We start from the raw sequence: 12994 nt of genomic DNA on the forward strand, positions 1-12994 counted from the left end.
ACCGTTTAGTTTGTGCACCACAATCCCACATTCAATATCCGGCTTGAATGGACTAACTAAGACACTGAGGGATATTTTAAAGGGCATATTCACCCCAAAACAATATTTACAGAAGCTGTTCCTTTGTCTAATTACATTTCTGGAAAGAAGAGAACTGATCGTGATGGCAACAAGAGGTAAACGTTAAAAAGAACTGTGAAACTAAAGCATCTTAAAAGTCTCTTCTGTAGGCTTAAAGTAAATGTTTTTGCCTTAGTGGTCTCTTACCACAACAGAATAATAATTTGTCTAACTGAGCAAATCTACAGTGTTTCAGATACCATAGGAGAGGAAGTGTGTGTGTGTGTTTGCCTCATTTTGGTGATTGAGACTAAAGATATGAGTGCGTTTTTACATGAGAATATCATAGTGTTGCTATTTAAACATACTTCATGAGGTCTTTCTCCAGCCTGCAAAAGAGGCAAACTAAATGCACCAGTACACATGAACTCTGTCTCACACACTCACACACACAAACAGCGGGCTCTAACTATCTAGCAGAAAGTATTACTGTCTCAAAAAGCAGATGTCTCATCAAGAGATTAGCTTTTGGCCACACACACACACACACACACACACACACACACACACCCTTGCAAAGTTTAATAATCTGCAATGTTTGTAAAATTATTGAAGTTCTTCTTTAAAGTGAGTGTGTGTTTGTGTGTGTGTTCTGTTTTTCAAACCGGGGGGGAAAAGCCTGGATGGAAAGAGGATTTTAGAGACTTTTGGTGTGTGAACCAATAAGCTGTAGATGTGTGTGTGTGTGTGTGTGTGTGTGTGTGTGTGTGTGTGACTGTAAACGCACCACTGTGTGTGGATAGACCGCCTTAGTAGAAAATACAATCAAAGTGTGTGTGTGTATGTCTGTGAAAGTCAGTGTTATATCATTTGCACCCTCTCTTCTTTACCCTCAAATACACACACACACACACACAGGTTTCTGGCCAGACAGATGTCTGCTGACAGCCCGCAGCATAACCTTGGCTGGATTTTGATTGGAGGTTAAAGGCCAGAGAATTTATCCCAACCAATGACACTGCAAATCCTGCTGAGACAGGTGTGTGTGTGTGTGTGTGTGTGTGTATACAGTATAATAGGATAATGAGGCTGGATGAATGGGAAGCTCAAACCACCAATTTAACAGAAACAGTTAAGGCTGCAGCACTGCTTGCTGGTCAGCGACTGCCATTACAGCTAAAACTGGCTTTTAAACTCATTTGTATTTAAACAAAAGGAAAAGAAAAAATAATGATAAAATCCTGCCCTATTTTTCTTTACATTTCATGTTGACAAGAAATTCTAGAAAACACTTCTCTAACCTTGATTAGATTTACTTAAAAAAAGCGGAACAGCTTTGAAAAAATGAGTGGCTTTGACAACAATTTGTAAGACAAAATACATCAAAACAAAATATCAAAAAATAGTATTGAATTACTTTTTCTTATGGTAATCACTTGAGCCAACACACTGTATGTATGTTAGAAAGCTTTCCTGAACAATGGCAGCCACTTTCTAACCCTGTTCTTCTCTCTAAACAGTTTAAAGCTTTCAAAAAGTGTCAACAAAAGGACTAAAGCTGTTACGAACGGAAAACAGCGCAAACGTAAAGCTTGTGATGAGGCAAAACCACAGCAAAGCTCACTGATCAGACAAAAAATGGGAATGACGAAAAGGTATGAAAAAAAATATGACATTAAAATCAGAACAAAGAGACATGAAAGTGTATTTTTTTTTAAAAAAAGTTTGGCTATGATTCTTATGAAATCTTTCCACAAAAAGGTATGATGGGTCATCAGACAAGAAAAAAGCAAAATAAAAAATAATATAACTCTGTAGACAAGAACAAAACAGTCTGTAATAAAAAAATGAATAAAATTAGTTAATAATTAATATCATTACTATCCCACATTATGATCATTATAGACCCCAGATGAATGTATATTTTCCTTTTTACACGTAATAATTCTAATTGAACGACATTTCCGCCTCTGACAGGACAGGAGTGGTGGACGAGGAAGTGGAATCGGCCAATGAGGCAATGCTATTGTCCATGCTCCTGTTCCAGGTACACCGATTGGGTGTGGAAGGGTTAGAGGGCGTGGAGCAGTTGGAGGGAGGACCTGAGCCGGAGCTGGGGCTAGGGCTGCTGTGATTGGACAAGGGGGAGAACAGGGCGTCCTTTCGGAGACCTTTGCTCTGGAGCTCCAACTGAAGGTGCTGACAGATTTCTTCCTGCAGTCGCTGATACTCATCTTCTAGTTCCTGCTCCAACTTAGACTGAAGCTGGACAAGAAACACCAAGAAAATATTAAAAGCTTAGCATAAAGACTGGAAGCAGGGGGCAAAAGCCAGCATGACTCACTCCAAAGTTGTTAAAAATATACCTACTAACAACATCAAAGTACACTAATTTACTTGTCGTATCTTGCTAGTTTACGCCATACAGAAACAGAAATGTGAAAAAGTAAAATTTGTTTTACGGGGAGTTAAGTGCTGCAACCACAGCTTTTATCTAAAAGCAAAAACAAGAAGTCTTAAAAACCACAAATTGTTTTTTTTTATTTCTCTTTTGTGTTCAGATTAAACAAACATGATGCAAGTCAGAAGTACAGATAGATTTTTTTTTCTTTTAACTGTGGACATGGCAGACTAGCTGCCACTTCAGTGTGTGTGTGTGTGTGTGTGTGTCAGTGTGTTTTTCATTTTGCTCACCGGAACGAGTTCCTCGTCTATGCGTTGCAGCACCTCCCGCTGCCTCAGCACCAGCCTCTCCTGCCTCTTGGTCTGAGCCTCCTCCAGCTGAGGTGTGAGGAAGGAAGGGCAGGAACGGAGGAAGATTTAGGTAGGATGGAAAAGGACAATGGATGGAAGATTTGAGAAGTGTTATGCAGGAAATGCAGGGGAAGCAGGAAGAGAAATAGATATGATAGATAAGGGACGAAAAATTTAGGAGAAAGCAAAGGCAAGCATAGACCAGAGCATGGATTAGCAGGCCAAAATCAGGCAAATAAGGGACAAGAAGATGATACGTCAGAGTAAAGTTGATGACAATGTAAAAAAAAAATGTGTGTGTGTGTGTGTGTGTGTGTGTGCATGCTAAAACGGGTACCAACCCCGCGGATTAAGGTGACCGAATCTTGAATGTGTTTCCTGTTGATTTCATTCAGTTCCCTGCAAAGAGAGACAGAAAGGTGGGGAAAATAAATGGTAAAAAGCAAATATTAATGAATTTTGATTAAAAATAAGGTCCAACATCCAGTTAACATCTCTAATTCAAGACAAATAACAGAGGTAAGTTTTTTTTACACTTCAGCCTTGTCTTTGTCACGGGTCTTGGCTTCACTGATGCTGTTCTGTCGTTTCCTGTCAAGGATCTTTTGGAGCTCTTTCTTCTCCCTGCAGACATAGTTACACACCAACATTACAGCCAAGTGAAAACAAATAGCAAGATTTGAAGAAAAATTTGACATTTTGTGAAACTTACTAAAAAAATCTAGATGTTTGTTGTGAACTGTATTATGTATTATGGCAAAAACCAACACTCAATTATGTGATAAATCACCCCAGCAGTGATTTCAGCAGTGCATCCTGTCTCAACTTGGATTATCCGGCCATGCGGGGTGAAACAGGCACACTTACTTCTCACACAAATCCCTGAGCTTCTTCAGCTGAGATGCTTGGCATTCATGGGCCGTCTCCTTTAACTTCTGGAAGGCCTAAAAACACCACAGCAGACGACGACCTGTCAGCAGGTCACTTTGCAGATGTACGCAAGTTCAACAAAGTTTTTTAGAGGTCGGCTAATGATGAACTTTGAGTGTGGTGTGTATATTTAAGAATACATAGGAGCTATTCAGTGTCACATCAAGTGTGTCACCTTGGCTATGCAAAAGCTAGGGGAGCGCATATGTGCTTTTAATACATAGAAATGAGTGTATGTGTGTGTATTGTTACCTCTTGCAGGTGTGCTTCTTGCTTCTCTCTCTCCAGTGTGTGAAGCTGTCGTCTGAGCTTCAGCAGCTCTTGCATCTGCCATTCCTTCAGCTGGACCGTCTGCTTCTCAATTTCCTGATCAAATGCACTCAGCTCACGCTGTGCTGGCTCCGGGGGCTCGCTAAATGAACACACACACACACACACCAACATATACAGTGAGGACAGGTTTAGTCAGCTGCAACCATCAGTTAAAGTTTCACCTTTCACCTTTTCCACTACCCATCTTCCTCCCATTAAAACACTGAGTTTAGTACAACTATAACAACATCAGCCTGTCTCATGGACTGTAAAGATGGATGACATGAACACTGCCCAAAAGTAAACATTTCAATCACTCCATACCACGCTCCAGTATATATTTTGGCTTTACTCTTTCCACTTTAGGCTAGTATCATCTATCTTAATACATGTCAGTGGTCTGTCCAGATATTTTACCACACATAATCTATTTCCATTTTCCTCACTCGTTTACTGTTACTTCTTTAGATCTTCTCATGTTGTCGTTACACACCCCATAAATCCATCCATACTTACTTTTTCTTGATGCTACGTTTGAGGTTTTTCTCTATCTGACTACGCTTCCTCTGGCGGTCGGACTGAATCTGGACACTCCGACTGTTCTGTTCCTTACTCAGATTCCACACCTACAAACACATAACATTAGCAGCACAGATCTATTTTCCATGCAGAGCTGAAAAATTGGCGAAAAATTGCGAGTGTTTCCATTCTGTCGGTGTGTGTACCTTTTTGAGGTGTTTCTTGCGCAGCTCTTTGAGCTCTTTGCTCTGTTTCTTCAGCAGCTTCTTGTAGCTCTTCTGCACCTTTAGCTCCTCTATAGGCTGGGCCTGGACGTCTGACAGACAGACAGACAGACAGACAAGGAGACACAGAGTTATGGTTAATCACCAGTCTAACTCTTGCTGAAAACTACTGTAGCTTAACTAGTAGCTTATCCAACATGGTTATTTAATACATATCCCACACACAGCTCTACGTAACACAACAACGATTTCAAATGAATGTGCTGAAATATCTTACCTTCCAGAACACTGGCTATGAGGTCTTCTTTCTGACTTTGTGCTACACACATGCAGAAAGAAATACAGGAGGAGGAGAAGCACACAGATGGCATGTATGAAATGGACACATGGAACCAGACATAAAACAGCACAAATGAACAAAACAGTGTGCGTGGCTTTCGTTTAACATATTGCTTTAAGTTTATCTTGTATAGAAAAGAACTTTTTTTTTTTCATTTTCTAAACAGGTTACATTTTTTTTAAGTTTTAACTGGAGAAAAGAGATTGAAGAGATGATTTTCATAGCACAGCAAAAAATTTCCTGGAGACAAAACCTTGTAATGTGAAGGCACATGGATATATTAGCATACAAAACATCTCCAGCAGGTTGATACAAACACACATAATGGGTAGGCAGACAAATGTAGCATCTTTTTGACTGCTGAGCTTGCTTCACAACCAAACTGACACCCCACCTCACTCAGAACAGTAAATTTAAAGAGTCCACCATTGCAAGTGATATCAAAACTCATGCTCCTGTGTTGCATGTAGACTTAAGAAACATTCTACCTGGTACAGGTAATTTGATTATGTCAGGGGAATCTTCCAGTGAGCAAGGGGGGATGGCGTGGAAGGGAGAGGACAGTCGACCTCCCTGAGTGGTTTCACTCTCTCTCCTGATCTCCCCCTCTTTAGGCTGGCAGGGGAAAGGCTGCAGAAAAGGAAAAGAAAGATAAATAAGACTGACTGAGCGTCCATTTGTAGGCCCATCACACAGTGACTTACTGACTAAATGGGGAACAGATACTTAAATAATCTTTGTGCCTTCACACACAAACACACACACATACACACGTTCTGACCTAACAGCAAAGTCATTCTTTTCCCTTTTCATCTGGTTGTTGTTATCTAGCACAGAAATGCATCTTACCTCGTTGTTGTCCTCTAAGAAAACAGCCAGCTGTGTCTCTCTCTTGTGCAATTGACTGATGTGCTTAATGGGGTTGGTCAAAGCCTCTGCATACTCTGAGAAAACACACACAAACACAAAATCACACAGTGCCTTAATGTCATGAATAGCCACCAATGGCAGAACTGTCCAAATCAGATCAGAAGTCTTCAAATCAACTGTAAGTAAAAAATGCTTGACTAACTTTAATATCACAAAGTAAGCCTGATTCGCTGTGTGGGACTTACCCTGGTGTTCATTAGGGATGTAATCCTGAGCTTCAGTGTAAACCAGCAGAGAGGGCAGGAGGAGAAGCTGATTCAGCTCATTCCTCAGGTTGATGTAGTGGTAGCCTAGATGGGAGAAAAAGGTACAGCAGAATGTGAATGGATGATGTTTCCACTGAGGGCAGACACACAGGCCATCAGTTTAATGTTCACATAATGGGAGGGTGTTTACATCTGTTTGTGTGGGTGTGCACTGACCAGGTCTGACAGCCGACACAGGGAGGATCCGGTGTCCAATAAACTTGCCGTTTTCTTCAAACACTGCGATCCTCAGAGAGGCCAGCGTGGGAAGCACCACCTAGAGATATGGGGACAGAGAGAGAGAAAGAGAGAGAAAGAGAGAGAGCGGGAGAGAGGGAGAGGCGTTGTCGCCATGGAAGCAGTTTAGAGAGTGTGTAGGAGTTGAGGACATGAAGAGTGAGAGAAAGACATCTGAATCGTGGTATGTGTGCAGGAGTTACCTTAGTAAACACAAACATGTCATCATCCCACACGGGGTCCAGGGAGTTACCATTGGACGTTTTGGTTCTGTACTTCCTCTTTGTATCAGCAGGAAGTCCGAATATGTCTACCTCCACGTAAACGCCCACTTTTTTATCCGTCAGGAACTGGCCTGAGATTATCTGGTGCATGTTTAAATAAATGTTTATTATGACTCATACAAAACAAATAAGTTGTTTTCAACAATCACAACACATCTTGTCCTTACTTTAATTTTGACAGTATTGGCGACTATTCCATCCACTATGTTTTCTGTAAACGGGTCAAAGTGTTTGTCCGTCCTCCTCATGAACTCAGGTTTCAGCAGGTAGCCGCTGCGGCCGTTGTACTCAAACACACCCATGTTCAGCTGCATAGGGAGGTCTGGTAGAGAGGAAAGGGGAGGAGAGGATGGGAAGACAAATGAGAAAGAAGAAGAAAATATGGGAAATGAGGGATTTAGAGGGATAAAGAGAGAGGGAGATCATTAAACTTGACCTCCCTGAGTCTTGAATTATTTATAAAGCTGAGGAGACTCTTTAAATGATCATCTACATCACAGTATCTGCCAGCTACACAAAGACCTTAAAGACCTTATTTGTATTTCTTGGAATTTATTCAAAAACTTGTTATGAATTTCTTGGAGAATGAACAAGAGTGGAAATGATACAAAAAAACGCATAATTACTTTGGTAACTGCACAAATAACAAAACGAATAAATAAATAATTACATTAGGTTCTAAAGATTCCGTGGATACTTTAGCTTACATGCTCAACTTAAATAACAGGACTTACCGAGGGTCTGGAAGTTCAGCGCCACCATCTGGCAGCCGACATTCCAGAAGAGCTGAGGCATGTAGTTGGAGCTGTCCACCCTCGTGCCTTTAGGGTAAATCCGGCTCAGCTGATTCTTATTGTACCTGGAGGAGTGCTCTTAAGAACCAAACACTGCATATGTGGTATAGATGTGCACTGACCTTTTGCTGCATATTGTAAGTTGCAGTAGATAAAATACAAACATCACGTTTTACATATTTAAAGGTCCAATGTCAAGACCAGACCATATTTTTTCAGCTTTTAAGGCCTTTCCTCACTTTCCATCCTCATGATAAGGTGAAGCACAAAAGAGGCTTCTGAACACAGAAACACATATTCACACATTATCTGCATTCCTCAGAGGGAGCTCGAATTTAAAAGCAATGACAAGCTTCCAGGGATACTCGACAAACTCAATGGGGGAGCTCTTCAAGGTGTCCATTCCTTTTGTTTCCACGAAAGATGACATCTCAAAATATTTCTTCCTCTCTGGTGGACAGAAAGAGAGTGAAAAACTCACTGAGAATGTGATTTTAAAAAAAAAATCAAAAAGAATCTCCAAATCGACACGGGTACAGGAACTGATTAAGATAATGTGTGTGGCAACAGGTCTGCATGACAAGACTGATCATTAACTACAAATGAGACCACACAGCTGGCCTTTCTGCCTAATGAGCTAGATAGGAGAGGTGCTTAGAGCTAACGAGGTTTGTTCACCCCCTCACACACACAAACACACACTCACACTTCATATCTTTTCTGTACACAAAGTCAAGCTGCTTCCCTGTCTCAGTCCTCTCTCTTTATCACCCACACACACTTACTGGCTGCCACCTCGAAACTCTTGAATTTGACAGGTTCGATGTAGTTGACAAGAGTGGACATCTCCTCTGTGGCGTTCACCTCACTGCTGGCTGTACCCTGAGGAAGGAAGATACCACCTTTCCATCAATCAGCCCATCAGGCCGTCAGACGTCACCTGTCAGTCCCGCTCATGGTGGCTCTTACCTCGTCAGAGTTCGGCTTTTTCAGCTCTGTCGCTGATTCATCCTCCTCGTCCTCTTCGCTCTCTCCTTCGCCTCCTGGCAGGATGTAATAAAAAAAACATCTTTTAAGAAAAAATGTACACCGCGGTGGCATCCTTTCTAAACGTTCACTGCATTCTTCCTCAACCCACCTAAAGACTTGCGAGGCTCTGAGTCTTTGATCATCCTCTCAGCCAGTTTCTCCTCCCCGTTGGACAGGAAGTGACTTCCGTCGCTGTCATTCAAAGGACAATCTACACAGATAACAGCAAACACTGAGCTTTAAGTTGGTATCATGAAATTGTCCTGTTTTTGGACATATATGTGCAACAAATAGTCTCCATGACCCTCACTTTAAGTATACCTGTGCCAGACATCAGCCATATAACATCTCAGTCAAAGACGGTACAAGCTGGCATGCAGGTTTAGATTTTAGTGAAGAACCATGTGGTTATCTGTGCTCACCGTTGTTGGGCGACGACTGCTCCCCCTGCTCTCTGCGTCGTATGCTGCCACCACTCGAGGGTCGGTGGTGGTGGTGCTTCTTCTTGTTTTTAATGAGAATCTTCCCCAGCATCTCCTGCGGCGAGGGGAGCGGCTGTCCGGGTTCCAGCTAAGGACACACGACAGACAAAATGCTGAGCTGAGTCAAGACTGGAAACTTGGAATGTGAAGCAGATTAATGTCAAAGCAATTTTAAGAGGACAGATCAATGGGGAAAAAAGAACAACACACATCCCTTAATTTTGAATCTGAGATCTGCCATCTTGTTTTCTGAGTAAGGTCATAGTAGATGTGAGAACTTACAGCCATGATGCATTTGCATATTCATTGCATTCCTCACTGCAAACCTTGCTTTAACTTTTAAGAATTCTATAATGAAAAATGCATACATAGAAATATACAAAATAATAGAACAAAAATGTCCATGTATAATCAGGTAAGTTACAAAAAGCTCTAGCTCCTTTATTTTCACTACAAATTGTGTGTTAAAAAGGATTTTACATTGAAAGTTAAGTGCAACCTTTCATGTCAAATTTGAAATCACTCTTACTGGATATTTCTCCAGTGGATCAATGAGCAGGGCATCTCCAAAGATGGTCCTGCAGTACTCTGCCATTTTGGCCTGCTGTTTGGCCCTGAAAGAAGAAGACACACATTTTAGTTTCTGGATTACTTTAATCTGCCACTGAGGGACAGGGCTCTTAAATTAAAGCCACCCATTCTCATTTTAACAGCACACATTTTAGAGCAAATAAAAAAAAATCTAAATCTAAATATTCAGATCCTGACACATACTACACAATTTGCAACCACTTGCTGATGGCCATACAGACTGACACAACTTACGAATCGACGTGGTTTTCGAAGGACAGGATGACGGGGTACGGTGAGGTCTTGAAAGCACTTTCTGCTATCGCCTCAATCACCTCCTGCAGTCCGGGGAAAGAATAAGAACATTAAAAAGCAAAGAGGGAGATTTCATGTGACTGATTGTAAAAGTCTGTTTATTTTTTTCCTAATTAAAGAATTTGCTGGCCACAAATAGACATAAAAACTTTTATGAGCTGGAGTGGAGAAACAGACATTTATGTCAGGAACAAAATTCATGTTTCATAACCTTTCATAAAGTGCTGCATAGTGAATATCCAGGGTTACTGACTGCACAGCAAATTAACATGTGAATACCAATAAGAAGTCACTCCCACCTTAAAAGGGATCTCAGTGGTCATGGTGAACCCGTGGGTGATGTAGGGCTCCTCGTCTTGCGGCCGACCCTTCCAGCAGTCCAGCTCTACACAGCGGCAGCCAGTCAGCAACACCTGCCTGTACATCTCCACTGACGACAGACCGGTCAGCTGACCCACTGCGGGCGGGTCGACAAAAAGAGGAGGGAAAGTGGTTTTGGATCCAAAGCAGTCAACTATAAAGCCAGGTAATAAAGCGATGCATTAATGTCTCTGTATGTGTTTTTACCTGTGAGGTATGTGTTGTGTGAGGAGTTTATAAAGTAGTGAGACAGCGGTTGGTTCATGTCGTCGATGATATCCAGCCTCTCTGGAGGTACGATGGTGTTTTCCTCGCCACCCAGATACCGAGTGAAAGCCTGCAAACTGATCTGGTCTAAGAGGACAGAGAGAGAGAGAAAGAGAGAGAGAGAGAGAGAAGGACAGGTTGTGTTTACTGAGTGTAAAATGTCAGTAAAGTTTTAATTTAAATGGATGGAGCAGCATCCATCTGCTCATGGCAATCAGAATAGATAATTTAATTTAAAGGGCAAGGACCGGAAGATGCTAAACTAAATGACACAAAAAAGCAAAAGGCTTGTATTTTAAAACAGAGATCCACAGATCCACAGAGAGTTCCGGGTTAGTTCTGAACTCTGTGGGATGGGTAACGGATCATCTTACAGATTTTGGCTTAACAATGTCCTAACAGAGTGGCTCACGGTAGCCAAAGCTCTGTTTTCATTCCTCAGTTTTGTACAGTTTATCCACTGATGAGCACAGAAAATCATGGTGAGGACATTTAATCAAATTTGCGTCAAATCTGCATGTTTTATGGATGGGAGATTGACATGAATATGACCTCAGTATGACAGGCTTTTTTTTTCAATCAAACCTATAAACCTGTAATTATCAGAGTCCTCCAGCATGTTGTTAAAACTTGTTTTGGGGTTAACCGATATGACCTACCAGTAAATACACCTGCATGTACAGTTAACTCTTGTTTTTTAGCAAAATGATGGTCTGTGTGTCCTGAATCTCTTTTAGTACAGTTACATGATTCAGCATGCTGAATAAGATAATCATACTGTATATCTTGGTTCGGTTCGTTAATGATCTTTGGGGAAGACATTATGGATAAAAGAACCAGGGCCGATTTATATTTTCTGTAATGATCCGCAGGATTACTTCATTAAAGGATCAGACAAATGAAGATCGCATGTGTTAAACTGCTAGACGTAGACAGAAAAATTAAAAGCAAAACTAAGCAAAACACAAAGTTACTAACCTCTCTCCAGTTGGCTGGTGTTGGTCTCATATTTCTCCATGATTTGTCGGACCTGCTCTCTCTTCAGTGGGGGGTACAGCACCTCGTTCAGTCTGGAATCTCGCTGCCTGCGGTTGATGAAGTCCATAAACTGGTCCAAAGAGATGAATGGCTTCCTCTTTGAGCCACTGGAGCAAAGAAAACAGTGTACTGAAAAGTGTGTGTGTATGGTCACTGAGTTACAGGCTGTAAACACTACTAGGAATCCTAAAAATAGCTATAGTGTTGTTATGAAAAGCTTATGGTAGGGTTTCATTCCTTCAAAAGGGAATAAAAATAATTTGCTTTGTGAAAGTGTTGTCTATGTGTCACATACCTTTCCTCAAAGATGCTTTGTATCTCAGGCCGAAGACAGAGGCTGTCGAGAAACTTCTGGAAGGACTCCCACGTGAACTCCTCCGGCTTGAGTCCCTCTGACTGGAAGAGAACGGAAAGGATTGCATAAAAAGAGGCAGAAAGAAGGAGGAAGATGTCTGATGGTTTCATAAACGCTTTGATCCGACTGACAGTCGGTCAGGCTCTCAGCAGCCATCTGCCTTGAGCAACCCTGGAAGAAGAACACTGATGACATTGTCAGTTGTGGCTTAGACCCTCCTCAGTCAGTGTTCTTGTATTTGACCAGCAGGAGGCACCACAGTACAATAACACAAACAGAACTGCTGACATTGCAGGTTGCACAATCTGATCTCTTATTCAAAAAGAAACATCTTGTGACTCCAAACTGATTTTTAGGAAAGATTGCAACTGAATAATAACACACAGGAAACCTTGTTTTACCTACCAAACCACAATCCTGTGGTTGCTTACCCTGCACATGAAGGATTTTTTGATACAACAATAGACAAAAAGCACATGACTAATATTTTCATTGGACTCTCAGGTCTGAAAGAAACAATGAAGCCATGATTGTCATTATTTTTCCCTTAGTTCCTCAAATTTATGTGGAGGAATCCTGTGACTGCTAACAGAGTTTTTAAGGAAAATGTTTCAAGTTACTATTAAATTAAACTTTCCCAAACTTTTAAGAGTTTCAGTTTGAAAGATTCATTGCTCTAATCACTTGACCCTTCAACCATTAGTTTTAACTTTTAGTTAACAATTTCAACTGTCTGGAGTTATATTCAGCTAAATATCTGGCTAAGTAAGTAAAATATTAGCTAAACAATTCATTCATTACTTGTCGGCAACAATTTCAACATCTCTGCTCACTTCATGACTAGGTTGTATGCAATTTCAACGACAACACGTGGACATAGAACATATCCTTTCTTTTGCTTTCTTTCTACAAATTAGATGTGAAGATGCCATTCTCATGTCTATATGGT

General features: G+C 41.2%; 1 protein-coding gene across 1 annotated transcript in view; it reads right to left on the minus strand.

The window, feature by feature from the left end:
• Positions 1–1315: 1315 nt before the first annotated feature.
• Positions 1316–12994, minus strand: part of plcb3 (phospholipase C, beta 3 (phosphatidylinositol-specific)) — a 40211-nt gene continuing 28532 nt past the window's right edge. The window contains exons 8-34 of the mRNA XM_046380345.1: positions 11986–12086; positions 11631–11797; positions 10593–10739; positions 10325–10482; positions 9966–10048; positions 9670–9754; positions 9081–9228; positions 8768–8869; positions 8599–8672; positions 8415–8511; positions 7995–8079; positions 7570–7694; positions 7003–7157; positions 6755–6916; positions 6492–6591; positions 6255–6359; positions 5989–6083; positions 5628–5769; positions 5077–5118; positions 4782–4891; positions 4573–4682; positions 3997–4156; positions 3682–3758; positions 3349–3438; positions 3156–3213; positions 2755–2841; positions 1316–2325 (exon numbers count right to left, since the gene is read on the minus strand). Coding sequence (XP_046236301.1) covers positions 2008–2325; positions 2755–2841; positions 3156–3213; positions 3349–3438; positions 3682–3758; positions 3997–4156; positions 4573–4682; positions 4782–4891; positions 5077–5118; positions 5628–5769; positions 5989–6083; positions 6255–6359; positions 6492–6591; positions 6755–6916; positions 7003–7157; positions 7570–7694; positions 7995–8079; positions 8415–8511; positions 8599–8672; positions 8768–8869; positions 9081–9228; positions 9670–9754; positions 9966–10048; positions 10325–10482; positions 10593–10739; positions 11631–11797; positions 11986–12086 — 3183 coding nt within the window. The 3' untranslated portion in view covers positions 1316–2007. The remainder of the gene's footprint in view (positions 2326–2754; positions 2842–3155; positions 3214–3348; positions 3439–3681; positions 3759–3996; positions 4157–4572; positions 4683–4781; positions 4892–5076; positions 5119–5627; positions 5770–5988; positions 6084–6254; positions 6360–6491; positions 6592–6754; positions 6917–7002; positions 7158–7569; positions 7695–7994; positions 8080–8414; positions 8512–8598; positions 8673–8767; positions 8870–9080; positions 9229–9669; positions 9755–9965; positions 10049–10324; positions 10483–10592; positions 10740–11630; positions 11798–11985; positions 12087–12994) is intronic.

This window comes from Scatophagus argus, chromosome 23, assembly GCF_020382885.2.
Source record: "Scatophagus argus isolate fScaArg1 chromosome 23, fScaArg1.pri, whole genome shotgun sequence".
Classification (NCBI taxonomy): domain Eukaryota; kingdom Metazoa; phylum Chordata; class Actinopteri; family Scatophagidae; genus Scatophagus; species Scatophagus argus.